Raw genomic sequence first — 27,024 nt, 5'->3', positions numbered from 1 at the left:
AATGCACATATTTTAAGATAACCTTATGGGTTCTATAGCTAGATGATATGTTCAATTAGACAAGACTCGTATTCGTTCTTGGTAAGAGCTTATAAGGGCATTCTTTACACAATATCAACCTGTCAAAGATCTAGCTCCAAATCGTCTATCTTTACAAGGTATGAAAAAAAACAACCGAGAGCTTCAAAAAGTATGCACAAAGATGAAGAGATGTGGTTGCACAAGTCCAACCTCCTCTTACCGAGAAAGAGATAACTATCTTATTTGTGAATACTTTGAAAGCATCGTATTACGAAAGGCTGATAGGTAATATAACTAAAAACTTAACAGATATGGTGATATCAAGTGAGATCATTGAAAATGCCATAAAGAATAACAAGCTCGATACATGAGAGACAAGTGGAGCAAAAAAAGGTAGAGCTCTAAAAAAAAAGAATGAAGCCCAAACAATAAACTATGTGAGGCAACAGTTTAGAGGTTTCGCACCCTACCTTACACCAGCCTACCAAACCCATTACCCTCTCATAAACAATGTTACATCCATCCCTCATCCATATCAACCATACCAGCCACTACAACCACCAGCTTATCCATCTTATTTTCAGCCATCCTTCCAGACATCTATCTACAACCGTCTTGTTGCACCCACAGACCAGAATGGAGACCTAGTCCTAATAGTGGTCTGAGAGCTTCAAGAAATACCCAAAAAAAACTCACTTTCGACCCCATTCCCATGACAAATATAGATTTGTATCCCCGACTTATTAAGAAACATTTACTTTCTCTTGTTATTGTTGAACCTTTGAAACCTCCATTTTTCAAATGGTATGACCCTAATGTGCATTGTGATTATCACTATGGGAATCTAGGTCATTCCACTGAGAACTGTACTGCTTTAAAGCACAAAATGCAGGGGTTAATCAATGAATTGGTGTTACACTTTGATACCAACCAACAATGGACTCTAATTGTTAATGAAAACTCTCTACCAAACCATATCGGACCATCAATAAATGCCTTAATTAATAGGCAAAAAAGCCATGTGAAGAAAAAAATAGATGAAGTTAAGACTCCGATGGTTAAGGTATTTGAAGTCTTGGTTAAAGCTGACATATTGAAGTCAATAAAACTTCAGAATTACTCCGAAATGATTAACTCAATTGAGAGCTGTAATTATCACAGAGGTGCTTTGGGCCATTCTATCGAGAATTATCACCAATTTCATCAAGAGGTACAGAAGTTGATAGATATGGGTCAGATAAAATTTTTTGAACAAAAAAAAAGTTGATGAAAGCTAAAGTGTCTACCATTGATTCAGAAAATAAGTTTATGTGTAGAGTAGTAACAATTTATTATGATGAAAAGTCAACACCGAGGCTAGAAAAAAACATCTCCCGATCAATATTAACAATTAAAGTTTCTAGTCTTTTTCCATACCAAAATGACAAAGCAGTATCGTTAAAGTACGATTGTGATATCGTAATCAATCAAGATACTATGAACATAACAGGCATAGAAGACATGACTCAAAGTGACAGATGTTATACCGTAGAGGCTCTAAAAAAAGCTAAAAAAAATAAAACCAAGGTAGAAAAAAAAAAGTCAGAGTAATTCTATCACAGTCTCAAAAAAAGAATGTCAGAAGTCAGTCTCTGAGAGTGAAGCATGTGAATTTTGAAAGTTAATAAAACATAACGAATATAGCATAGTGGAACAACTTAACAAGATGCTAGCTAGGATTTCGTTATTATCATTATTGCTAAGCTTAGAGTCACATCACAATGCTCTACTGAAAGTGTTCAATCAAGTATATGTGTCTCATAATGCTTCTATTAAATATGTGGAACAGCTTGTTAGTAATCTAATAATTTTAAACTATATCTCTTTCAGTGATGAAGAGATTTCTCTTGATGGTCGAAGAAGTACCAAAACTTTTCACATTATTGTAAAGTGTAAGAGTCATATAATGGCTAAGGTTTTGATCGATAGTGATTCATCCATCAATGTTATGCCTATAACTACTTTGACAAAACTCCCTGTTGATGGATCTTATATGAAACCTAGTCATATGATAGTAAGAGCCTTTGATGGAACCCAAAGAGAGGTGCTGGGAAACATAAAAATACCATTACAAATTGGTCTGTGCATTTTCAACATAAAATTTTAAGTTATAGACATTTCTCTTTCATACAGTTGCTTATTGGGTAGGCTATAAATCCATATAGCAGGTGCTGTTTTATCCTCATTACATCAGAAAGTCAAATTCATTTTGAAGTAAAGCTAACATATGTGGCAAGAAAAAAAGAGTTATTGGTAACTCAATCGATAAATACTCCTTATGTGAAATCAGCAGATGAAGCACTAAAATATTCTTATAGATCTTTCAAGATTGTCAATGCAATATATGTGGCTGAATGATCTAAATTGTATTTGTCACATTTATCTACGATAACTAAAATGGTTGTCAAATAGCTTACCAAGATGAGATGGCAACTTGGAACTGGATTAGGGAAGAACCTATAAGGAATTATAGAGCCACCAATAGCATATGATAAGAAAAATAGATTCGACTTAGGATATAAGCCAACAAGAGGGGACAAAATGAAAATGATGAATGAGAAAAAAGATAAAAGAATAGCTAATCTTGAAGGATATAAGCTGAAGTCAAAGCCTATGGTCATTCTATACCTCTAGGATTCTTTTCGTTTGGGAGGATATATTTACCCATATTTGCCTGGAGCCCTAAATACAGGATTCATGAAAGAATTTTTAAAGCTAACCATTCAAATGGTGGATGATGAAAAAAAGAAAAATCAAAGTGAAGAGTTTTTTGTGTACCCTTATCTTTCATATTTTGAGCTGGATAATTAAAAAGTTATAGAGCTGCCTATTGTCTTTAAAAACTTTGAGAAAGTAATGTATTATACAAATTTAAATCTCTAATTGCTTTTTAAGAGCATTAGGAGATCTTTTATGACTTGTTTATGTTTGTCATTTTAATAAAAGGCTTAGAAGATGCATCCGTATTTCTTCTATTCGTTTCACTTTCACTCATTCGAATTATTTTCTTTTTGGCTTAATTATTTTCTTGCCATTTCATTTTTTTATGCCAATGTTCTCTTCATTTTACCCTTTGTAGGGTCTCAAATAATGAATATGAGAATAATCATGCAATAATCTCGGATTTAATTTTGAAAACTTAATTCATGTTGATGAACTTGATAATTACGAAGATTCAGATAGTTACACACTGCCTCTTGATTTGTTTAAATTAATAAAACATGAAGATAAGCCAATAGAACCCATCAAAAAATTATCAAATTAGTGAATTTAGGGGATGATGAAAACAAAAGAGAGGTCAAAGTTGGTACATCTATTTTACTAACTGAAAGGTAAAAGTTAAAAGAGTTACTCTAAGAATATGTGGATGTGTTCATATGGTCTTACCAGGAATACCAAGACTCAGCACTAATATTGTAGAACATAAGTTGTCTTTGAAACTAGAATGCAAGCCAGTACAACAAAAGCTAAGATACATGAAGTCAGAGATATTGCTAAAAATTAAAGAAGAAGTGAAAATACAATTTGATGCAAGATTTTTGGAAATGGCAAAATATCTTGAATGGGTAGCCAATATAGTGCCAGTTTTCAAAAAAAATAAAAAAGTAAGAATGTGTGTCGACTATCGAGATCTGAATAAAACAAGTCCTAAAGATAATTTTTCTCTGTCCCATATCGATATCCTAGTGGATAATACTGCTAGGCATTTCATATTTTCTTTTATGGATGGCTTTTCAAGTTACAACCAAATCAAGATGGCTAGAGATGATATGGAGAAAACCACATTTATGACTATGTGGGGGACGTTCTGCTATAAAGTCATGTCTTTTGGGTTAAAAAATACTGGTGCCACTTATTAAAGAGCAATGGTAACTCTTTTTCATAACATGATACATAAAGAGATAAAAGTGTATGTGGATGATATGATTGTAAAATCTCGTAAATGGGAGAATCATGTAGTCAATCTCAAAAAGCTATTTGATAGATTGAGAAAGTTCCAGTTGAAGCTAAATCCTGCCAAATGCATATTTAGTGCCAAATCAAAAAAACTATTGGGCTTTTTAGTTAGTGAAAGAGGAATCAAAGTAGATTCAGATAAGATATAGGCTATTCAAAATTTATCCTCTCCTCATACATCGAAAAAGGTATGAAGCTTTATGGGAAGATTGAATAATATTACTCGTTTCATCTCTCAACTCACCTACAAGTACGATCTCATTTTCAAGCTTCTTAAAAAACATGATCCAAGAGAATAAAATGATGAATGCCAAGAAACTTTTGACAAAATCAAAGAGTACTTATCAAATCCACTTATATTAGTGCCACCTGTTTTAGGGAAGCCTTTGATTTTATACTTAACAATACATGAAAAATTAATGGGATGTGTGCTGGGGTAAAAAGATAAAACTAATAGGAAAGAACAAGCAATTTACTACTTGAGCAAGAAATTCACTGATTATTAGTCAAAGAATTCACCATTAGAGAAGATGTGTTGTGCATTGGCCTAGACAGCTCGAAGGCTTCGATAATACATGCTTTATCATACCACTTGGCTCATAGCGAAGTTGGATCCTATTAAGTATATCTTCGAGAAGTCCTCATTGACGGGGAGAATAGCATGATAGCAAGTTATGCTTTCAGAATACGATATTATTTATGTGACTCAAAAGGCTATTAAAGAGAGTGCAATAGCTGCATTCCTTACTGATCGTGCAGTTGAAGATTATAAGCCAATGAAATTAGATTTTCTTGATGAAGATGTGATGGCCATTAAAGAAAATGAACCTATTGAAAATTCTTGGAAGATGTATTTTGATGGAGCTGCTAACGTTTTAGGCCATAGTATTGGGGTAATTTTAATATCTCATAATGGGCACTATTACCCCAATCATAACCAAGGTAAATTTCAATTGCACAAATAATGTGACCGAATATAAGGCTTATGTTATGGGTCTGCAAGTAATAATTAAAAATAAGATCAAAGTGTTAGATGTGTTTAGAGATTCAGCCCTAATCATTTATTAATTATGAGAAGAAAGGGAAACAAGAGATTTCAACTTGATACGATACGATAAATACATCTCTGAGTTGGTCAAGCAATTTAAAGAAATTCAATTTAAGCATCTATCCAGAGAAGAAAATTAGATTGCTAATGCACTGGCTACTCTAGCTGCAATGATTAAAATAGATGCAAATACTGAAATCCAACCCATCAAGCTGGATGTAAAAGATGAATCAACACATTGTTCAGGTGTCGAAGAAGAAGTTGATGGAAAACCATGGTATAATGACATTATGCAATACATTAAAAGCCAGTAATACCCAAAATATGCAATAAAAAATGATAAGAGGACTATTAGAAGGTTGGCTATGAGTTTTTTTCTTGATGAAAATGTCATCTATAAAAGAGATCAAGATCAAGTACTCTTAAGGTGTGTGAATACAGCTGAAGTGAAAAGGATCATTAAAGAAATGCATGATGGAGTTTGTGGGGCACATGCAAATGGTCATATGATAGCTAGGCAAATTATAAGAGCTGGCTATTATTGGTTGACAATGGAGGGCGACTGTATTGATTATGCTAGAAGATGCCATAACTATCAGATTTATGCTGACAAGATTCATGCTCCACCATCAACATTATACGTTTTGGCTCTTCCATGGCCATTTTCTATGTGAGGCATGGATGTCACTGGTCTCATCACTCCGAAAGTTTCAAATAAACATAGATTTATCTTTGTAATGATTGATTACTTCACAAAGTGGGTAAAAACTATATAAGATGCTAGTGTGACTCGATCGGTGGCATGCAAGTTCATAAAAAAGAGATAATATACAGATATGAACTTTCAGAAATGATTATTTCTGATAATACCAAAAACTTGAATAGTAAAATGATGAAAGAAGTATGCATTCAATTTAAGATCCATTATCATAATTCAGCACCATATCGTCCAAAGATGAATGAGATAGTAGAGGCTACAAACAAAAATATCAAAAGAATCTTGAAGAAAATGATTGATACTTACAAAGATTGGCATGAGAAGTTACCTTTTACTTTGCATGCTTATAGAACATCAGTCCGAACATCTACTGGGGCTACCCTATTCTCTTTGGTATATGAAATGAAAGTTGTGCCATTGGTTAAAGTGAAAATTCCCTCGTTGAGAGTCCTGATGGAGGTAAAGTTATATGAAGCATAATGGGTTCAAAATCATTATGAGCAGTTGAACCTCATTAAAGAGAAAAGACTTACAGCATTTTGTCATTGTCAATTATATCAAAAAAGGATGATAAGAGCACATGATAAGAAAATTCATCCCCGTCACTTTAAAAAAGAAGACCTAGTGCTGAAAAGAATCATTTTAAATCAATATGACAATCGAGAAAAATAGACACCAAATTGGGAGGGCCTGTACGTAGTGAAAAAGACCTTTCTGATGGAGCATTGATTTTGACAGAGATGGATGTGGACATCAATTTTATCCCAAAATAATAATAATAATAATATTATTATTAAATTCAAAAATACGAAATATAAAAAAAAATACCAAAAAATAATACAAAATACAAAAAATACAAAACAAAAAATATATAAAAAAATAAAAAACAAAAAAAAATCAAGGATGGCAGTGGTGTCATCCCTGGCACCATTACCACCAAGCCCACCACCCATCCCTTACCCATACTTTGTTCATCCTACCCTACTACCAGAAAATACAAAAGAAATAAAGAGGCATGGGGCTCGTGCTTACACCTCATGCCAAGCCCTATGCCCTTCCCCTCAAATACGTAAGACTGAAGCTCTATTTATAGAGCTCCAACCAAACCAAAACCAGAAAAAAATGGAGACAGAGGGGGGAGTAACATTGCAAAAATAAACTGCCAAAACATAAAAGAAAAAGAAACCACAGCCCTCGTCGATTTGGCGAGGAACCCAGCGCCAATGAGGTACTTGCAACAAAAAAAGAAAGGTTATTAGTTTGAGTATTTCTTTTATAAAAAAAAAAAAGAAAAGAAGAATAGAAAACTTTGAACCTCAATCTACATCGATCGAGGTCGTTTCTGGTGAAGAGGAGATCAGATCTGGAAAAATCACATCAAAAGGAACCTCCTAGTCACTTTTGAAGTTTCCAGCCACCAGCGACGACAGACCAAGCGACGACTGGCGCGATGCTCCGACGACTGGACGGTAAAGGTGCCGGACCTCTGCCCAGAGCCCTCTCTCTCTTTTTTTTTTCTCAGAAATGAAAAAATGAACTAAAAAAAAAGAAGCTACTTTTATAAAGAAAGCATAAAAGCAAAACGACGTCGTTTTGAGCATAGGGCCAAAACGACGCCATTTTAACCATAAGAGGATCCGCGCGTAGACCAAACCCGACCTAAGATTCACGTAAATCGACCCGCCAACCTATCTTAGCTACCTTCCAGCCGGTTCGAATGAACCGCCAGTAAACCAGTCCAAACCGCTGGATCACCCGAAATGCTGATTGAACCGTAGAACCGGTCAGACCGATCCAGACCAACATTGACCAGATCGTTGACCGATCCGGTTCAGGTAAAAAAAATTTTTTTTTGAATTTTCTAATTTTTTTATATATATATATATATTTTTTAAGTATTTTTACATATTTATGCATGATAAGTTCTTAAATTTGTTAGGATAGATTTTTAATTGTTTTAACAATAATAAAATTGAAAACAAGTAATAATTAAAAATATATATTAAAAATGCTAAAAAATAAAAATAAAAATGCTAAAAAAAATTATTATTATTATTATTTTCCCTGCCTAGATGTTGGAGGGAATAAAAAACATTTTTCTAAAGAAATAATTTCGTCTAGATGTTGAAAAATTATTATTAATAAATTTTCATAAAAAGAAATATAAGAAATTTTTAATTAATTTTCAAAAATCATTAAAATCGAATTTGCTTCGAAAATTCGCCTAGATGTTAGAGATTTTTAGAGATGTTCGTATTTTTTTAAAAACGAAACCTTAAACACTAATTCTTAATTTTCAAAATCCTAGGTTTTTAAAACTCCTAAAATCCAAAACCCCTAAAAATCCAAAATCCCTTAAAATAAAAAACCTTCAAAACCCTTACCCAAGCCCTTACTCAAAACCTCCTAAAGATCCTAAAGACACATGTAAAAATTTCATTTGAAGCAATTTGTTCCCGAATGCCCCCTAGATGATGGGGTATTTAGGAAATTTTACTTCGTTAAATCTTTTCACACGATTTCTTAATTTGCATTAATAATAAAATTAATAAATAAAAAATATAACAGTAAATTGGGATCTTAAATATAAACAGTCACACTTAAGCTCTGCCTAGATGTTGGAGAGTCGGGGTGGTCTCATTATACTTAAGAATCTAACTATTAAATTGTATTTCATTTCTCATGACATTCATTAGTATACATACGTTAGCATGTTATCATTGATAATTATCTACATTATTCTCTCTTTAATTTATTGTTTGATGATAAAATATTTTACAATAAAAATAATAATAATGTGTTTTAAAAAAAATTATGATACTACAAAATAAAATAAAAATAACATTCCCTAAAAAATAATTCTTAGTACTCTGCCTAGATGTTGGAGAGTCACTAATAATTATTTTCTATAAAGATTGTTATTTCATTTTAAGGATTATCGTATTAAATCTTGAGCGAAAAGAGCTATTTTAAATTCTGCCTAGATGTTGGAGAATTTTAAAATAATTCTTTAACTTTAAGATTTTTTTAATATTCCTAAATAAAGAGCTTTAACAAAATCGTATTTTTTTTAATAAAGGGAATTAGTGTTAAATTTCAAATTGAAACCATTTTTATCCAACACCGAAAATAGTGCGTAATTAAATGGTACCAATTTATGGGTGTTGTGGGGGTGCTAATCCTTCTCCACATGTAACCGACTCCCGAACCCAACTTGGTTTTTCTTAGACCGAAATTTATCTTTTTGATAAACTTCAAACCCATTTTTATAGTTTTATTAAAAAGATAAGCTTTTGGGTGGCCAATCACACCCTAACAAAGATTGGTGGTGACTCCCCTAATTTATTTCGATTCTAAAACTCTTTTACGTCTGGCGGTCTCAAAACCGTTACAACAATGGATGGAAGTGATTTACCTATTCTGATAAATTCAGATATTGTAAAGAAATATTTTGTTTAAAAAAAAAGAAAAAAATAAAGTGAAAGAAAAAAAAAGAAAAATGATGATTTATCTAGGCTGAAAACCTAAAAATGAGGCTTGGATGTGAAGGAGAAGCATCATCAAGAGAAGATCTCATAACACAAGGGCAAGTGTAGTTTGACGAACTCTTAAAAATTAAGAAAATCGTCGATTTAATTTTAGAAAAAGAATCTGAGAATATTTTGTTCATGATTATCTTGTGATCATTATTTAAGCACCTTTGTTTAGACTCAAACACTTTGCCATACATTTATTATCAGTTTAATGAGATTTTTTTTTTTAATAATACCTATCCATTCCTTTATTCTCATTTGATATTTTTGTTCACCTTACAATTAAATAGGAAAAATGTGTGATTGTGTTTTGTTTGTCTTTAACTTAAAATGATAAAAAAAAAAAAAAAGCAAACATGAAAGATCTTAGCATTATTTTTAAAAAAAAAAAATTAGCAAAGGTAGATGAAAAAGGATGAGAAAAGCATGATAAAACATTAATGTTGCAAATTTTGAAGAAAAAATATTGTTAAAGAAGAATACAATGGTCAATGTTAAAAACAAATTGGTCATATGGCAATTGTTGAGAATTCAGATAAAAGAAACAAAAAATGAGAGATTTTGAGAACCTTTTTACTACAATGCATAATTTTGATTGCATTACATGCATTGCATTTAGAGCACTCAGTATATGCGTCCATGAGTAGTTATAATAAGATAGAAACTTTCTATTTCCTAATAAAAAAATAAAATTTTGATATTCGAATGAAGACAATGATCAAAGATTTCAAAAAAGAAAAATTTACTTGTTCAAAGATGAGAACTCAGTTTTAAGAATAGATGAATTTTTAAAGTTGTTGAGCATCTGCTGAGAGGAGCATTTTCAAGATTAATTTTAAAGTTGTGAAGCCTTTGCTTAGAAGAGCTTTCCCAAAATAAATTTTTAAAGTTGTTGAGCCTCTACTAAGAGGAGCATTTTCAAGATTAATTTTAAAGTTGTGAAGCCTTTGCTTAGAGGAACTTTTCCAAAATGAATTTCAAAGTTGTTGAACCTCTGTTGAGATGAGCATTTTCAAGAATTTTTAAAGTTGTGGAGCTTCTGCTTAAAGGTAATTTTTGAAGATGAATTTTTAAAGTTGTTGAGCCTCTACTGAGAGGAGCATTTTCAAAAATTTTTAAAATTGTAGAGCCTCTACTTATGGGAGCTTTTTCAAGATGAATTTTTAAAGTTATTGAGCCTCTGCTTAGAGGAGCTTTTCCAAAATGAATTTTTAAAGTTGCTAAGCTTCTACTAAGAGGAGCATTTTTAAGATGAATTTTTAAAGTTATTGCGTCTCTACTGAGAGGAATATTTTCAAGATTAATTTTAAAATTGTGAAGCCTCTGCTTAGAGGAGCTTTTCTAAAATGAATTTTAAAATTGTTGAGCCTCTGCTGAGAAGAGCATTTTCAAGAATTTTTAAAGTTGTGGAGCCTCTGTTTAGAGGAGTTTTTTCAAGATTAATTTTAAAATTGTTGAACCTCTACTAGGATAAGCTTTTTCAAGATTAATATTAAAATTATTGAGCCTCTACTGAAAGGAGCTTTTCAAGATAAATTTTTAAAGTTGCTGAACCTCTGCTTAGAGGAGCTTTCCTAAGATGACGAATTTTAAAGTTGTTAAGCCTCTAATTAGATGAGCTTTCTAAATTTAAAAAAAAAAAAGGATTTTATGCCCAATGTTTCCTCTTTTTTCAAATAAAATAATTGTCTGTTTGTCTTTGCCTTATTTCTGATTTTCAAAAATAGGCAAAGAGAGGCAGTTGTTGACACCATTTTATTTATTTATTTATTTATTTTTCTTTTCTTTTTTTTTCTTTTTTTTGATAGCTTTTCTGTCAGTCGTCGGTAGTTGCACTGCCAATAGCTTTAACAGTCGCCTGCAAGTTGCCTTGGCCTTGACAGCCACTGACAGTTGTTTTGACAGTCGGTGGCCCCTAATATTAGGCCATCAAAATCTTAGATTTTTTGAGATTTTAGTCTTTTTTTTTTTCTTTATAAATAGAGCAATGAAATCGGTGAAAAAGGAAGAGGCCCAAAAACCCTACAAAAAATAACAAAATAAAAAAATAGATAAAAAAGACACTGCTAGATTAAAAAAAAAAAAGAAGCTTCCTGCAAAAAAAATCAAACATAAAAATACTAGCAAACCAGTAGTCCTTGGAACAGGAATCATAGCGCCAGTCTATAAAAAAAAAACAAAAAAAATTATAGAAACAAGAAAAGCCAGTTTGGTGGAAACCTTTCAGGCTAGATCCCTACTATTTTGAGCCTTTTTTTCATAAAACTAGGCTCATATTTGGACTCAAGAGGCTGGGAACATTCATTTCGGAGATTTTGAATTTTTTCGGCAATCGACAAACAATGATCGACGACGGTCGATGCGACAAAGCAATTACCTGATTCTGGGTTTTAGAGAAAAGAAAAGGGAACGTCTGAGAGGAAGAGAGAGAAAAAAAAAAGACTAAAAAAAAAAAGCTTATTTGGCCTTTAAATAGGTATTAAAAATGACACCATTTAGGAATATAGTAAAACGACGTCGTTTCGACCCCAAAGGATCCGTGCATCGACCGGCAACTTGACCAGGGATTCAAGCACCCAACCCGATGACCCGTTCTTCCTTTTGCCTCTCGACTGGTCCAGTTGAGCTGGACGAGATTGGTGTCGAACCGTTAACTCGAACCAATGGGATCAGATTGGATCGAACTGCTGAACCGACCTAGATCGCGTTGACTGGATCGTTGACCAGTCCAGTTCAGGTAAAAAAAAATTTTTTTAATTATTTTTTATTATTTTAAATTTCATTATTAATATTTATGCATAAAAATGTTTAAATTTGCCTAAATAAAATTTTATTGTTTTATAATATAATTAATAAGAATAAATAATAAGGTATAATAAAAGTTTTTGATAATTATAATTAAATAAGTAATAAATTAATAAAAAATATAAGAAAAGAAAATTTTTATCCAACGATGAGATTCAAAGGTACTTTAAGTAGTGTTATCTATAAAATCTCTAGGTAAAAAGATTTTTTTTAAATACTATAAATGTATTAAAGTATTTATAAAAAGTTTTCAATATAATAAAAAAATTTTTTAATAAAAAACAGAATTAACTAATTTATAAAAAAAAAATTTAGAAATAAGTAATAATATAAATAAGAAAAAAAAATTTATCCAATGATGGGATTCTAAAAGTATTCCAAGTAGTGATACTTTACGAAATTCCTAGGTGAGAAAATTTTTTTAAAAATATTACCAGTGTTTTGGAATATTTATATAAAAACTACAATATAATAAAAAAAATTTTCTTTCAAAAATTTAAATTAAAAAAATCAAATAAAACAATTAATAAAATTTATAAAAAAGAGAATAAAATGTGTGCGTCAACATAAAAACATTTTACATTGCATGCATGACATAATTTTTTACAAAAAATAAATATGAGCCTCTGAGGATGAGATTTTAAAGTATTCAAAGAAGAGATGCTTAAAAAATCTTTAGGTGAGAAAAAGTTCTTTTAATATTACCAACATACTAAAACATTTTAAGAATTATTTCTATAAAAGGGTTCTAATTTATTTTTCTCGAATAAAATTGAAACACTAAATAATTTTTTAAAAAAATTCCAGCAAATGAAAAAATAAAAAATTATTATTCAAACCTAGAAAATAAGATTGTTCTTTATCAAAATCAAGGGATAACACGTAGTTAAGTGGTACCATTTTTAAAACGGACGTTACAAGGGTGCTAATATTTTTTTATGTGTAACCGACTCTCGAATCCAAACTGTTTCAACGAATCCTAATAAATCTGTAGTGCTAAGGTTGCACTTTGTTTTGGTTTTCCATTAGCAACAATTACTTATGTATCTTTATGCATTTGATGAAATTGGTAATAATTTTATATGTCAAAAGATCAATTATAAATCATATTGTTGTTATAATTTATAAAATTCTAATCAATATTATTAAAAATTATAAGTCATACTATTCATACTATATATTTTTATATTTAATTGCTATTGTTGTTTTTATTGATACCATACATCACAATAATTTATTTTATTATGAAAAATTTTTTTATTTAAGATCAATTAATTTTAAATAAGATACCCTTTTAAAAAATGTTTTATTTTATGTTTTTTATTTTAGATGCTTAATTTGATTTATTTAACATGATTTTTTTAATTTATCAATTTAAAATTTTAAGTTTAGCTTTAATTTAATATATTTAACAAAAAATTCACAATTTTGCTTACAAAATTTCATCTCAAGACCTCATTTAAAATGAAGGGAAATACTAGAAGCAGTCGAAATAACAACCGAATTTTCTTCCTTCAAATTTTGTGAAGCCACGTCATTTAACTTTTGTAAATCAAAACCAGTTACTTGTTTAGATAGTTTTAATGTCAGTAATGACATTTTTCAAAGGCTTTCTTTTGCTGTGGAGTATAATTTGATTGGATTTGTTTTAAATGTTTATTACATAAAGAAATAAATATATTCCTATTGTTTTTTTCATTTAAACATTTTTCTTTAATTGTTGAAATTTTTTTTACAATTTAATTAGTCAATATTTATTATTAATTAAAAATAAAAAATTAAGTCATTTCTATTATTACAAAAATGAAATTGAGCACAATAAATGAAATCTAAAGTACAAGCTTATCAAATCTTAAAGTATATTAATGAATTTAGGATTTTTCTGAGGTGTTTATTTATTATAATTAGTATTTGTTGGGTGTTGGGGTTGATAGTGGATAGATTGTGATTGGATATTAAACAGTGAGAATGTTCAAAGAATTTTTTTTTTTTTTTTTGTTTTCTAAACATTTGGATGTTTTGTACAGAGAAAACCACTGTTTGTAAATAAAAGGCCATGCTTTGAAAATTAAAAAAAAAAATTATGTGTTTGAATTTGAATTATAAACTAACAGAATATTATTTCATTACATAAACTAATTAAATTAAAATTAAAATTTAATTATTATTAAATTCTATTTAAATGTGGGTAAATCTTATCAAATTTTCCGTACCTAATTAGTGCAGTGCATAAAGTTGATTTGTGTCTAAAATAATGATTTTAGATTTGAATTCAAATCTAAAATTTGCATGAATTCAAAGAAAGAAAAATAAAATTTTAAAAATGATTAGTGCAAATAAAACTTGAAACTAAATTAAGCTCATTATCATGCATAACAGATTCAAAAATTATAATTGATGAGGTAAATTAATATATATGTATAATATTATGCATAAAAAGGATATAAAAAAATTAATTCAAGTGTAATAAAGATGGACATCTAGCTACGCTCATAGTATTTTATTTTACTTAAGTTTTTATTTCTATTGAGTGTATGTTTTAACTTCATTTAAATTTTTTTAATCAAATATAATGACTAATGATAACTTTTGTATATATTATTAAAAATTTTTAATTATTAAATATATTAAACAAATTTTAATTATTTAAAATGATTATTTTATTTTTAAAATGATTATTTTAAAATTTTAAATAAAATTATTAAAATATATTAAACAAATTTTAATTATTAAAATATATTAAGCAAAATTTAATTATTTTTTATTATTTAATTCATTAATTAGCTTTATTCTTATTTTTTAAATAATTTGATAAATTTAATTCATACATAAAATTAGAAATTAAATAAATAAAAATGTAAAATATAATTTATATAAAATAGTTTAGTACGAAAAATATAATTTAATATTAAAAAAATTACAATTTTAAAACAATTATAATCTAATATATAAAAGGACTACGATTTTTTAAAAAATCATACTCTATATAGATAAATTTGTAGTTTAATATACCTCAAAACCTTGATTTTTTTAAAAAAAAATCATAGTCTAATTAAAAAAAACTATAACTTTTTAAAAGAATCGTAATTTAATAGTAAAAATCCGTAATTATTAAAATTTTTTTAAAGTACCCTAGCTGCCCCCAAACAACTGTGTTTCTTTTTTCCACCACAATAAAGAAATGAAAAGACAAAAAAAAAAAAAAATCTCAATCGACGCCAACGGCAATTGGACGAAGACTTGCGAAGTCTTTCTAGGAGTGTTTCACGTCATTCATGATTTACATGTGTTTGCAATGATTTGATCGTACCCTAATATGTACTCAATCAATGCCGACATGTTTTCACCACATTCATGACTTGCAGTCTTGAGTTGACTCGTGCGTGTAACACATATATTAATTTATTATTGCCGTGAACACGTTAGTTTCTTCGTCTTTGTGAAAATTAACTGAAAAGGGGCTGGATAAATACCTGACCATCCGTGAAATCAGCACCATGAAAACAGCTTGCCGATGTCACCTATTGAACTTATTCCATTCATGTGATACAACAGTGTCGTGAAGTGCAATCTTTCGCTAAATTGATTATCTTTTTTTCCTTTTTTTGGCTGAAATGTCACTTTTTTTCATAGCATCTTGAATTCTATAAAAGCAAGTTGTAGAGTCTATCTTCCTAACAAACAACTGAAGCTCTTTGATAACGATCTTCAACCACATATTAACATGTGTCTCTGCATCAAATGCATATGCTTTAGCCGCCAAGATACAAGCGGGCAAGAGAAGAAGGGACCAGACTGTCTTGATTTGATCCTGGCAATCTTGGTGCCCCCAGTTGGGGTATATAAAAGGGAAGGGGGGTGCACGGTCAGTCTCTCCCTTGATTCTGTTCTATTTCTTTCAAACTTAAATTTATGTACAAACCAAATTCATCAATCACTTCAATTTAAAATTTTACAAGATATTTATATCCAACAGGGTATGAATTCAGAACCGGGTAACATATAATTTTACTGAAGCAATAGAAATTAATAGAAAATGAATAGAAATTAAGAGCTGACTCCTTTTTTTTTTTTTTTCTTTTTGAGATAATTACAGGCCAATTTCTGTGTAAATGTAGCTCTGACGGCATTAGGATATGTGCCAGGAGGCATCCATGCTGCCATTTTCATATCAACGAACTGAACAGCTGGAAAGCAGACATCGTACTTGTAATTTATCACAAATCATTTCAATTGTCAACAAAATATGTACGATTACTTTTAAGAATTGTCATATCAAAGTCCTTCATTCATATCTGTTTTGGCTTGTAGTAGGCTTGATAATGGCATCTCGTTCGTGCTTCTTGATACAAGGAAGGGAAAGCAAGTGAAGAAATTTTATTTTACTTTTGCATGTTATCCGTAGTGTATTTTAATTAATTTTAATTTTATTTATTAATAAAATATCATCATTAGTAAATTAAATATTTAACTACATATATATTAATTTGCTTAAACGTTTGAATACAAAAAAAAAAAAAAAAGGAGATTGAGAAAGCAAATTATACTCATACCAAGAATTATTATCCAAATTGTTAGCACTTAATTAGCCACAAACTCCACGACTAATAGCACTTCCAATTTGAAGATCGTGAAAAGATTGGGAAATGGAAACTATTGACTGGTAAGGGCTTGAGCAACCCATTGTGTGGTTGGCAGAAGTTGGGGATTGTCATTCAAGCATGCAAATGTTACCTTTGTAATAAAGATTACATCTTTTGCAATTTGGTTTGGAGATACTGGTCCATCGAATCTTTAAGTAAAATATGTAAGTCATTAGTTAGCATTGTAGGTCATTAGGTAGCAATACCAATGTCGATGCCAACGTTGATGATGACAAACATAACAAAAAATCATCATGATGTCTTCTCATAAGAACTTTCATTGTTAGAATCTCAAAATTATATAAATCCAATCTCTCATCTACTTCATTGTATAGGTGAAGATTGCTTAAAAAAATTATATCTAATCAATATATTTTATTAAGTAATAAATATATCTAATCAATATATTATTATATAAGAATATTAAAAAAATTATAAAATATATGTTAAAATGAAATTGAAAATATTTAAAAGATTACTTAAAAATTAAAATTTAAAGAGTCAAATAAAATTTTATACTTAATAAATCAATCCGATATATTAAATATTAAAAAATTAAATGTTAAATTTTAAACGTTAATTACACATTTAATACTTAAATTATTATTAAATTTTTAATTTGATACTTAAATTTTAAAAAATTACAATCATAATACTACTTAAATTTTGTTTTGACATATCAATTTGCATACAAAATTAATAATTTTAATTTAATGATTATATGATTAAAGTATTTTAAAAAAATAAATCAATAAATACTTAGATATTTCTCATTATTTTAGGTATAGGATAAATCTTATTCAAAATTTCAGTACTTAATCGATGCAGTGCATTAAAATTATTTCCCATTATTTTAGGTACAGGGTAAATCTTATCCAGATTTTCCATTCTTGATTGGTGCAGTGCATTAAATTAATATTTGAAAGGGTCTAAAATAATGATTTGCCCTTTTCATCTCACAATCAACGGTATTAGACAAATTGTTATAACAAGTGTCCTATTTTAAGTCGTCGAACTTGAATGACGTGGCTTCATAACATCTAAGTATTTTTCAATTGCCCAAGCAGTCCTCTAAAATGAATTAGTGTCACTGTTTAATGCATTTAAGCTTTTGTTTTTTTATAATTGCAGTGTACTTTGTTGTTGGAATCGTGAAGGCACGATCTAATTATGCTTGAAAGGAAGACTACAACTTCATTTATGGAAAAGGGCCACCACACTATACTTTTTGAGACTTTTGACATTTTGACATTTTTTTTTATTTTTTAATTAAAAAATTATGAAATAATTTTTTAATTTAATATAACGAAAATTTTTATTATATAATAAACTTATAAATAAATAAAATTATTATTACCTTATTAAGTAAAAATTATTGTTTTATTATTATATAAAAAATTAATAACTAAATATTATCTTATAAACTAAAAATGGATAACTACATCATTAATAAAAAATTAAAGAAAAAAATCATTTGATATACTATTAATTTTTAGTTTTTAATTATTTATCAATAAAATTTTTATTTAATATAAAAATAATTTAATGAATTTTCAATTATTTATTAATTTTATAAATATTAAATAATTTAAAATTTGTATTACATATAAATTTTAATCTAATATACTTAATGATTATTTCTTTTGTAACTATAATTAAACTAACTTTTATCTTTCATTTGCATCAAAATACATATATTCATAATTAATTTTAATTTTACAAATATAGTATTTAATCTTACTTTTTTAATCTTATCTAAATCAATCTTATTATTCATTTAAATAGAGTCTAAATAATTTTTATTGTATTAAAAATGTCAATTTTATTCAAATTTGAAGAAAAATATAATGTTTTATCTGAATAAAAATAAAATAGATATTAAATTTTAGAAATTGAAACTGAAATGTGTATGATTTTAAAACTTCACTTACAAAATTTCTTTTAATTTATTTAAGAGTCAATTTGGATTACACCATAACCTCATTGCAGTGTGAGTAAGTACCTTTTTGTTATAATCCTACTGTGATTATCCATTTGAATAACTTTATCACAATGCGATTCAGTAGGAATAATCTCCATTAGTGAAAAAAAATGTAGCGACTCACCGCAATTCATGTTAGACATTTTTGTCCTGATAACATCCTTTTAATTTCATTTTACCCATTCTTTAAAATTTTATTAAGATTAAAATAATTATAATAAATTTAAAATTAATATTTTGTTTGTATTCACATTATTATTTTTTATTATATCTTTAAATAATTAATTTTTAATATTTTAAATAATAAATAAAATTAAAATATGTATTAAAATAATTTTTTAATTTGTTAATAGATTAATGTCTAAATAATCATTTTTTATTTTCACATCATTACTACTATTACTTTTGATTCAAATACATATTTAATTATTGATTTTAACTTCATAATTTTTAATTCAATTTTATCGTTATAATAATTAATTTTATTTTTATCATTATTTTTAATCTTACGAATGTTAATTTTACCATCTATCTAAATGAATCATAAATCTTTTATATTGCATCATAATATTAATGATTCTTATGTATCTTTTAATTTATAATTTAATTGGTACCATGAACATATTAAAAATGGGTGGCCAAAAGAAAGATACTTTAGCCAAATTAAATGAATAAAAATTTACATATATTTTAGAATTATTATTTTATATATTGACTTGACCGTTGAATTATGGTTTATAAGAATTATGGTTTATAACATTGGTATCTTCGTTTAATAATTAAATTATTATTTTATATGCATATATATTGATGCTAAAATTTTAAAAAATTTATTAATTTTTATAAATATATTATTATAAAATACATGTTAATTTTTTAATTTTGTTTATAAAATTTAAAAATCTTATAAACTCATTTACCAAGTTTAAAAATTTGATTGATGTATCAAATAATTTTCATTTAAATTAATTATCAGGAATTTTTTAAAAATTTACTTTTGATTAAAATAAGTGCAAATTAACTAAACTAAAATAATCTTTTATTTACTTTATAAAAGATAATAAAATATAAAAAATTAATATTTATGAGAAAGTTTAAATTTTAATTTAATTAATTTATACAATAACAATAAATCTAAAATTTAAATATCAATATTTATAATTTTTTTCTATGTTACAATTTTTTTTATAAAAAAAATTCAATAAAATTAATTTAAACATAAAAGATCCATAGGTGTTGAAGTTGTATTTTTTCACTTGATTTGGATGTTTCATAGTGACTGAATTGCTCTAGTATTTTGCATAAATATCTGACCATGCCAGCCAATGTAACTTGCAACAATTAACAAACAACACTTTTTGAACCATCCTAATCATGGCATCTTTCATAATACCATTCAAAGCCCTATTCTTCCTTATAGTCATCCTCCATCAGTCTCCCTCTGTTTTTGCTTCTTCATCCGCCATTGCTGGAAAAGAAACGGAAACTCTTCTAAAATGGAAAGCTAGCCTTGGCAACAACACCCAAACTGTGCTCTCGTCTTTGTGGGTCGGCGGCAGCCCTTGCAACTGGGTCGGAATTACTTGCGACAAGGCTGGAACCATCACCAATCTAAGCCTTCCAGATTATGGGTTGAAAGGTACACTTCATAGTCTTAACTTTCTGTTCTTCCCTAACCTGGTGTGGCTTAACCTTCGTAACAACTCACTCTATGGGCCCATTCCCTCACACATTGGGAACCTTTCCAAGCTCACCCACCTTGACTTGTCATACAATACTTTTTCTGGGAATATTCCATCTCAAATTTGCTTATTGAAAAGTCTTGAGTTGATTTCCTTAGCAAGTAATGAGATCAGTGGTTCTATTCCACTAGAGATAGGGAGACAGAGTTCAGTTTCCGAGATCTATTTCTTTGATAACTATCTACGTGGTTCGATCCCCACTTCCATAGGAAATTTGACCAACTTATCTATTCTCTATCTCTATGGAAATATGTTTTCTGGGTCGATACCTCAAGAGATAGGGATGCTTAAATCTCTTACTGAATTTAGGCTGAGTCTTAATAATTTTTCTGGTTCAATCCCTGCTTCAATAGGAAACATGACGAAGCTTGTGGGGTTACATCTTCAACATAATCATTTGTCAGGGCCAATTCCTTCAACGCTCAACAATCTTACTCATTTGCAAACATTACGTTTAGCATATAACAATCTCAATGGTCCATTACCAGAGAATGTATGCCACGGTGGACTCCTCGTTAATCTTACAGTTATCAACAACAATTTGATGGGTCATATCCCAACAAGTTTGAAAAATTGCAAAAGTTTATACAGAGTTAGGCTTGAAGGAAACCACTTCACAGGAAATATATCAGAAGCTTTTGGTGTGTATCCGAATTTGAATTATATTGCATTAAGCAACAACAGATTTTATGGTGAACTTTCTCCAAAGTGGGGGCATTGCCATAATCTAACAAGCCTACAAATCTCCAATAACAACATTTCTGGAAAGATACCACCTGAGTTGAAACATGCAACTCGGTTACAGGAACTCGATCTCTCTTCAAATAATCTTGTAGGTGAGATTCCCAAAGAATTGGGGGCATTGACATTGATGTTCCGTCTTTTGCTAAGAGGTAACCAACTTTCAGGCAAAATTCCACCGGAGATTGGGGTTCTTTCAAATCTACAATATCTTAACTTGGCATCAAACAATTTAAGTGGGTCGATTCCTTACCAACTTGGAGAGTGCTCAAAGTTATTGAACTTGAATTTGAGCAAAAATAAACTTGGAGAAAGTATTTCATTTTCAATAAGCTTCATACATGGTCTTCAGATTCTAGATTTGAGTCATAATTTGATTATTGGAGCGATACCACAACAGCTTGGGGAATTACACTCTTTGGAAATGTTGGATCTTTCTCAAAATATGCTCAATGGTTCCATCCCAATTTCTTTCAATGATTTACAAAGCTTGACTGTTGTGAATATCTCTTACAATCAATTAGAAGGCCCTATTCCCAACATTAAGGCATTCCATGAGGCTTCATTTGATGCCTTACGAAACAATAATGGTCTATGTGGTAATGCCACTGGCCTAATGCCTTGTGTTGTCGTTCATAGAAAAAGCACCAAAGTCATCATTTTCATTGTGCTTGCACTCTTTGGTCTTTTTCTTTTGCTCTTTATCATGGTTGGAAGTTTCCTTATTCTTTGCCAAAAGAAACGAACCAGAAAATCTGACTCAATGGAGGCACAACTTGGAGATATTTTCACAGTGCGGGGATATAATGGAAGAATACTCTATGAGAACATTATTGAAGCCACTGAAGATTTCAGCTCCAACAATTGCATTGGTTCAGGAGGCTATGGAGCTGTTTATAAAGCTGCACTAGCCATTGGTGAGGTGGTTGCTGTAAAGAAACTTTACCAATCTGAAGATAGCATGATTTCCAACAACTTGAAAGCCTTTGAAAGCGAGATTCATGCTTTATCAGAAATAAGGCATCGTAACATTGTGAAGCTGTATGGCTTTTGTTCACATCCAAAGAACTCATTTTTGGTTTATGAGTTTGTAGAAAGGGGAAGTTTGAAAATGGTGTTAAGGAATAAGGACAAGGCAATGGAGTTGGATTGGGAGAAGAGGCTGAATGTTGTAAAAGGAGTGGCCAATGCCTTGTCTTATATGCATCATGACCATTCACCACCTATAATTCATCGAGACATTTCCAGCAATAATGTTCTTCTGGATTTGGACTATGAGGCTCATGTCTCAGATTTTGGCACAGCCAGGTTTTTAAAGCCTGACTCCTCCAATTGGACTTCACTTGTTGGCACTTTTGGGTACATAGCTCCAGGTATTTATTGATATTTCTATTTTAAAGATGCTTTAAACATGTCATCATTTAATTATAAGTATTAGTTTTGTGTGCAAATTGATGCGTTAAAAAAAAGTTCTAGTATTATGATTGTAGTTTTTCAAATTTTAAGTATCAAATTAAGAATTTTACTATAATTTAAGTATCAAATGTGTAATTAATCTTTGAAGTTTAATATTTAATTTTTCAATATTTAATAAATCAATTTGATGAATTAAATGTAAAATTTTATTTGAACCTCTAAATTTTAATTTTCAAGTAATATTCTAAACATTTGCAATTTCTTTTCAACATGTATTTTATAATCTTCTCAATATTCCCACATAATAGTATACTGGTTAGATATATTTCTTGCTTAATAGAGCACGTTGATTAAATATATTTCTTTAAGCAGAGTTGATTTATACAATGAAGGTAGATGAGAAATGCGATGTCTATAGTTTCGGGGTTCTAACAATCGAAGTTCTTATGGGAAGGCATCCTGGTGATCTTCTATCATATTTATCATCATCCGCATCAGCATCAACATCAGCATCGGTACCTAATGACCTACAAATTTTACTTAAAGATGTGATAGATCAACGTCTCTCACCACCAAAAAACCAAGTTTTAGAGGATATAGTCTGTACCGCAAAGATAGCATTTGCATGCTTGAATAGCAATCCCCAACTTCGGCCAACCATGCAACAGGTTGCTCAAGCCCTTACCAGTCAATGGTTTCCATTTCCCAATCTTTTCATGATCATCAAATAGGGAGAACTGTTGGTCATGGAGTTTGTGGCCAACTAGATGCTAACAATTTGGATAATAATTCTTGGTACGAGTTTCATTGTTAGGGAGACATGTTTTCCATGATGATTGCATTGTTAGGGGGACGTTCAGAAATTTTGCAAACTTCTTTACAGTGTTTAAAATGAAGAGATAATACAATAAACAATCTTGCTTTGATATAATTGCATAAAATGTTATGGCAATCGATGGATGAATGCATTTTACATAAATTTCTTGGAGTGTTTCCTATTATCTCTACATTAATTATGCATACTTTGGAATGGATATCTTTTGAAATATTGAATTTAGTTATACAGACACTTATTGGAAAAGATTTATAGATATAGTGGTGGCAATTGGGTGTGTGTGTCATGTTACTTCGGATTCAATTACTAGGGATTAAGAAATTTTAGATTTAGGCTATTTAAATAAAATCTCAAATTATTTGAATTTAGACTATCGAATTCTGATCATTTTGAATTTAAATTGTTGTATTTTAAAATAAAATTGATTTATTTATGGATGTTTATTTCGGATTAATCTTTCAAATCATTTTGAATATTTACTTTGATGTTTTCTTTAAGAATGACTGAAATTGATCTTTTTTCTTTTGTTATTGCTCAGTTGGTATGTTTGAGCTTAGAGTGTAGTATCTAACTGCTCCAGATTCATTCCTTTGCTCTGAATTTGATGGATTATCTTTTGTTATCAATTAGGTATTTTGTTTTGCTTCTATTGATTGTACCAAAAATCTGTTTGCTAATTACCGTTAGCTTAATAACCCTTTGATTACTTTAATAAACTTGGCTTGGTTAAAAAAAAAGTTCAAATTAATTGGAGGTTAAATCTGTTCGAGTTTGAATAATTGAGCAAATTTAGATTGTTAATCTTTTTCTAATCAAATTAGATTGGATTAAGTTCGGGTCAAGATAGATTTAAGGTTATATATTTTAATTATTATTATAAGATGAAAATATTAATGTTCTTTAGAAAAATTTTTAAAATTTTATTTATTGATTGCTATCCAAATTGAATTAAGTAAATATAGAAAGAAGTTTGATTAAGAAACAAAAGAATGAACTTAGAAGCATAAAGTACTAAAACATGAGAAAAAAAATGGATTCACAGCTTACATAAATAGCTGTGTGTGCAAGCCAAAGGTAATTTTGTGCAACAAAGCTTTTTCGATCAATCTAACAATGGTATCATCTTGTCTATGTCCCAACTTTTCTTCTTTCTCATCCTTGCATTGCTTCAATCGACACTAGTCTTTGCCTTGGTAATTGGTATCCTTTCAAACTACTTCTTTAGCTACTGCTCCATCCATTGAAACCAAAACCCTTCTAAAATGGAAAGCTAGACTTGAGTGGGGGTAAGCAATTGTTCAGTTGGTCGATTCAATTCAGTTTTAAAAAAACTTAAAAAACCACAAACCGACTTAACCAAACCAAGTTATACAAAGCTAACACCATAAGTAAGCTCTAGAATTCAACATCTTTGTCCAATCGAATTTACAACAAGTAGAATAGTTCAACATCCAACACTCCTACTGTCAACTACTTCCTAAGAAAGCAGTAACAAGTACATCCGAATCATACAAAGATGAAACAAAAGTTATATTCAGGAAACTGGTCCTAAGTAGTCACCTTCCAAACTTACCAATGCCTGAAATTCCCTCTCTGCTTCCATCCACTTTGTTCCAATCACAATAAATCGGATGACAACATCCTTCTCAATCTTCGAGTGCTTGTCATTCATGAAGAGAGCGTTCTCTCCAGGCACATAATGGTAGTCGGGCATTTTTATGTGAGACAGATAGATGTTCTGGATTGGTCCACACTTCAAGAAAACTCCATGTTTTAGTACCTTGTGTACAACTCCTTCCAAAATCTCTCCTCTGAACATCTTGAAGGTGATTCCACTGAAGACAACAGGGAAAAGCACATCCCCAGTGTTCTGTCTAACTCTGCCCTCCCCAATGCTCTCCAGAGTTGTGACAGCCATGAAATATCCAAGATCCTTGGTGGCCTTCTTCCGAGCAAATTCATCCAAAAGGCGGACCACTATAGCCTTTTGGAGCATCAAGCCTTTGGTATCCAAGCTGTCAGCAGGAATTATGACATTCCATGGCAACTGCACCTTGAGAAACATTTTGCAACTGCAATCAAAAGGGAAATGTAAAAAAAAAAAAAAGGGTAATTCACAATGAAACCAATGTCCTTAAGAGTAAGAAGAAACAGTCTGTCAATCTTGAAGAATTCAAAAATCAACTTAGTCCTATCCCAATATCAAGTGTGTTAAAGCCAATTTCAACAATCCAAACAGAAAAGATTGAGAAAGATTATTTTTTAACTAATTGAAAATTTACGAGATTGTAAAGAAATATAACCCTACAATGCCCATTTCACATGATCAGCAATGCTCAATTCCACGAACATGGATAGCAGCAAACCCAGAATCAAAATATAGCAATAATAAACAGATAGTACCAAAGGAAAACTATGGCATTTCCTTCAAGAACAGTCAAAAACTTTTCTATGATGTTATTCAATACAAGCCGGTCAAACAAAATCCTATTGAAAATCATATCTTTTAAACTACAAATGAATACTAGTTTAAACCAACCAAAATTACTAGAACAAAAGTTTCACTCACTAATCATTATAACCAAAACAATTACTTGGCCATAAGATTCAGACAAGACAGAACCAAAAACAAAACCAAAATTCCATATCAAGTTAATCTTAATTTCCCAGAAATTTGATAAAAGAAAATGTTCAAAAACAATGAAGAAAACCCATCATTAGTAATCAAATTTCCCTTTTGAAAAAAAAGACCAAACATGCCATAAAGACCCATACAAGCAAAACCCATTACGAATCAAAGCTTTGAAAACGTAAAAATCAGTACTATATTTTAAACCAAACAAAACCATGAAAACTCCAAAGTAAAGCATCAGAATCATTGACAAAACGATAAATTTAGAATAAAAGGAAAAATGGCTTTTTACCTGAATCGATGATTTTGAGAGCAAAGTGAGACCGAGGAAGGAGGTAATGAACTTACTAGCAAATCAACGGTTGTAACTTTAAAGGGTTCTGATCGATAGGTTACTTAAAGACTTTTCGAGCTTATTTTCAATTAAAAAACGTTTGGCATTTGGCATTCGGCATAATGTTTTTTTTTTTTTTAAGAAAAATATTCTTTTCGATTCCTTTTTCTTTATTTTGATAAGAAAAATATGCTTTTTGAATTTTTATAATTTTTTAAATAAATTCCTTTTTAACGATTTAATTGCCCAAGTTAAAAAAATAAAAAATTAGTATACATGAATAAGATAATTAAAATAATTTGTATTTTCATAATATTCCCAAAAAAATAAATAAATAAGGAAATTTCTTTTATCATTATTATTGTGTCGTGATTTAAACAAGACAAAACGAATTTCAAACATAAATTAAATATAAACTAAGTTACATTGCAAATTTTATAAAATATAAATTGAGTTAGAACTGAATCTAATAAAATTAATTTTGATTTGATATATCAATCTTTTTCCTTTTTTTTCTCTCAAACATGTGTACAAATCTCTTGAATTATGATTTAAAAATAATGTTATAAAAATATAAAC

The 27,024-nt window shown here is 29.5% G+C and overlaps 2 protein-coding genes and 1 long non-coding RNA gene across 4 annotated transcripts; 2 read left to right on the top strand and 1 right to left on the bottom strand.

Moving 5' to 3' along the window:
- The first annotated feature begins 15,604 nt into the window (after positions 1–15,604).
- LOC149513491 (uncharacterized) lies at positions 15,605–16,852 on the top strand. The gene is made up of 3 exons (XR_016330196.1): positions 15,605–15,986; positions 16,218–16,330; positions 16,436–16,852. It is a non-coding gene; the product is annotated as an uncharacterized LOC149513491 (long non-coding RNA).
- A 3,224-nt stretch (positions 16,853–20,076) lies between these two features.
- On the top strand, positions 20,077–23,895 carry LOC111309617 (uncharacterized). 2 transcript variants are annotated; one of them, XM_089748782.1, is made up of 3 exons: positions 20,078–20,384; positions 20,841–22,601; positions 23,017–23,885. In XM_089748782.1, exons 1-3 carry the CDS (start codon positions 20,120–20,122, stop codon positions 23,373–23,375), a joined length of 2,385 nt encoding a protein of 794 aa, XP_089604908.1. In that variant the 5' UTR covers positions 20,078–20,119; the 3' UTR covers positions 23,376–23,885. The 2 variants fall into 2 exon arrangements, with proteins under 2 accessions (XP_089604907.1, XP_089604908.1); XM_089748781.1 differs by having other exon boundaries at positions 20,077–22,601; positions 23,017–23,895.
- Positions 23,896–24,845: 950 nt separating this feature from the next.
- LOC111309937 (DNA-directed RNA polymerase V subunit 7-like) lies at positions 24,846–26,543 on the bottom strand. Its single transcript, XM_022908961.2, has 2 exons — positions 26,404–26,543; positions 24,846–25,551 (listed from the first exon to the last, which is right to left on the bottom strand). The coding sequence occupies exon 2, from the start codon at positions 25,542–25,544 to the stop codon at positions 25,014–25,016; it is 531 nt and encodes a 176-aa protein (XP_022764696.1). The 5' UTR covers positions 25,545–25,551; positions 26,404–26,543; the 3' UTR covers positions 24,846–25,013.
- Positions 26,544–27,024: the final 481 nt, after the last annotated feature.

Source organism: Durio zibethinus, chromosome 19 (genome assembly GCF_047325235.1).
Source record: "Durio zibethinus cultivar Kanyao isolate XHJ-2024 chromosome 19, ASM4732523v1, whole genome shotgun sequence".
Lineage (NCBI taxonomy): Eukaryota > Viridiplantae > Streptophyta > Magnoliopsida > Malvales > Malvaceae > Durio > Durio zibethinus.
This window is presented reverse-complemented; position numbering and strand designations above follow the sequence as displayed.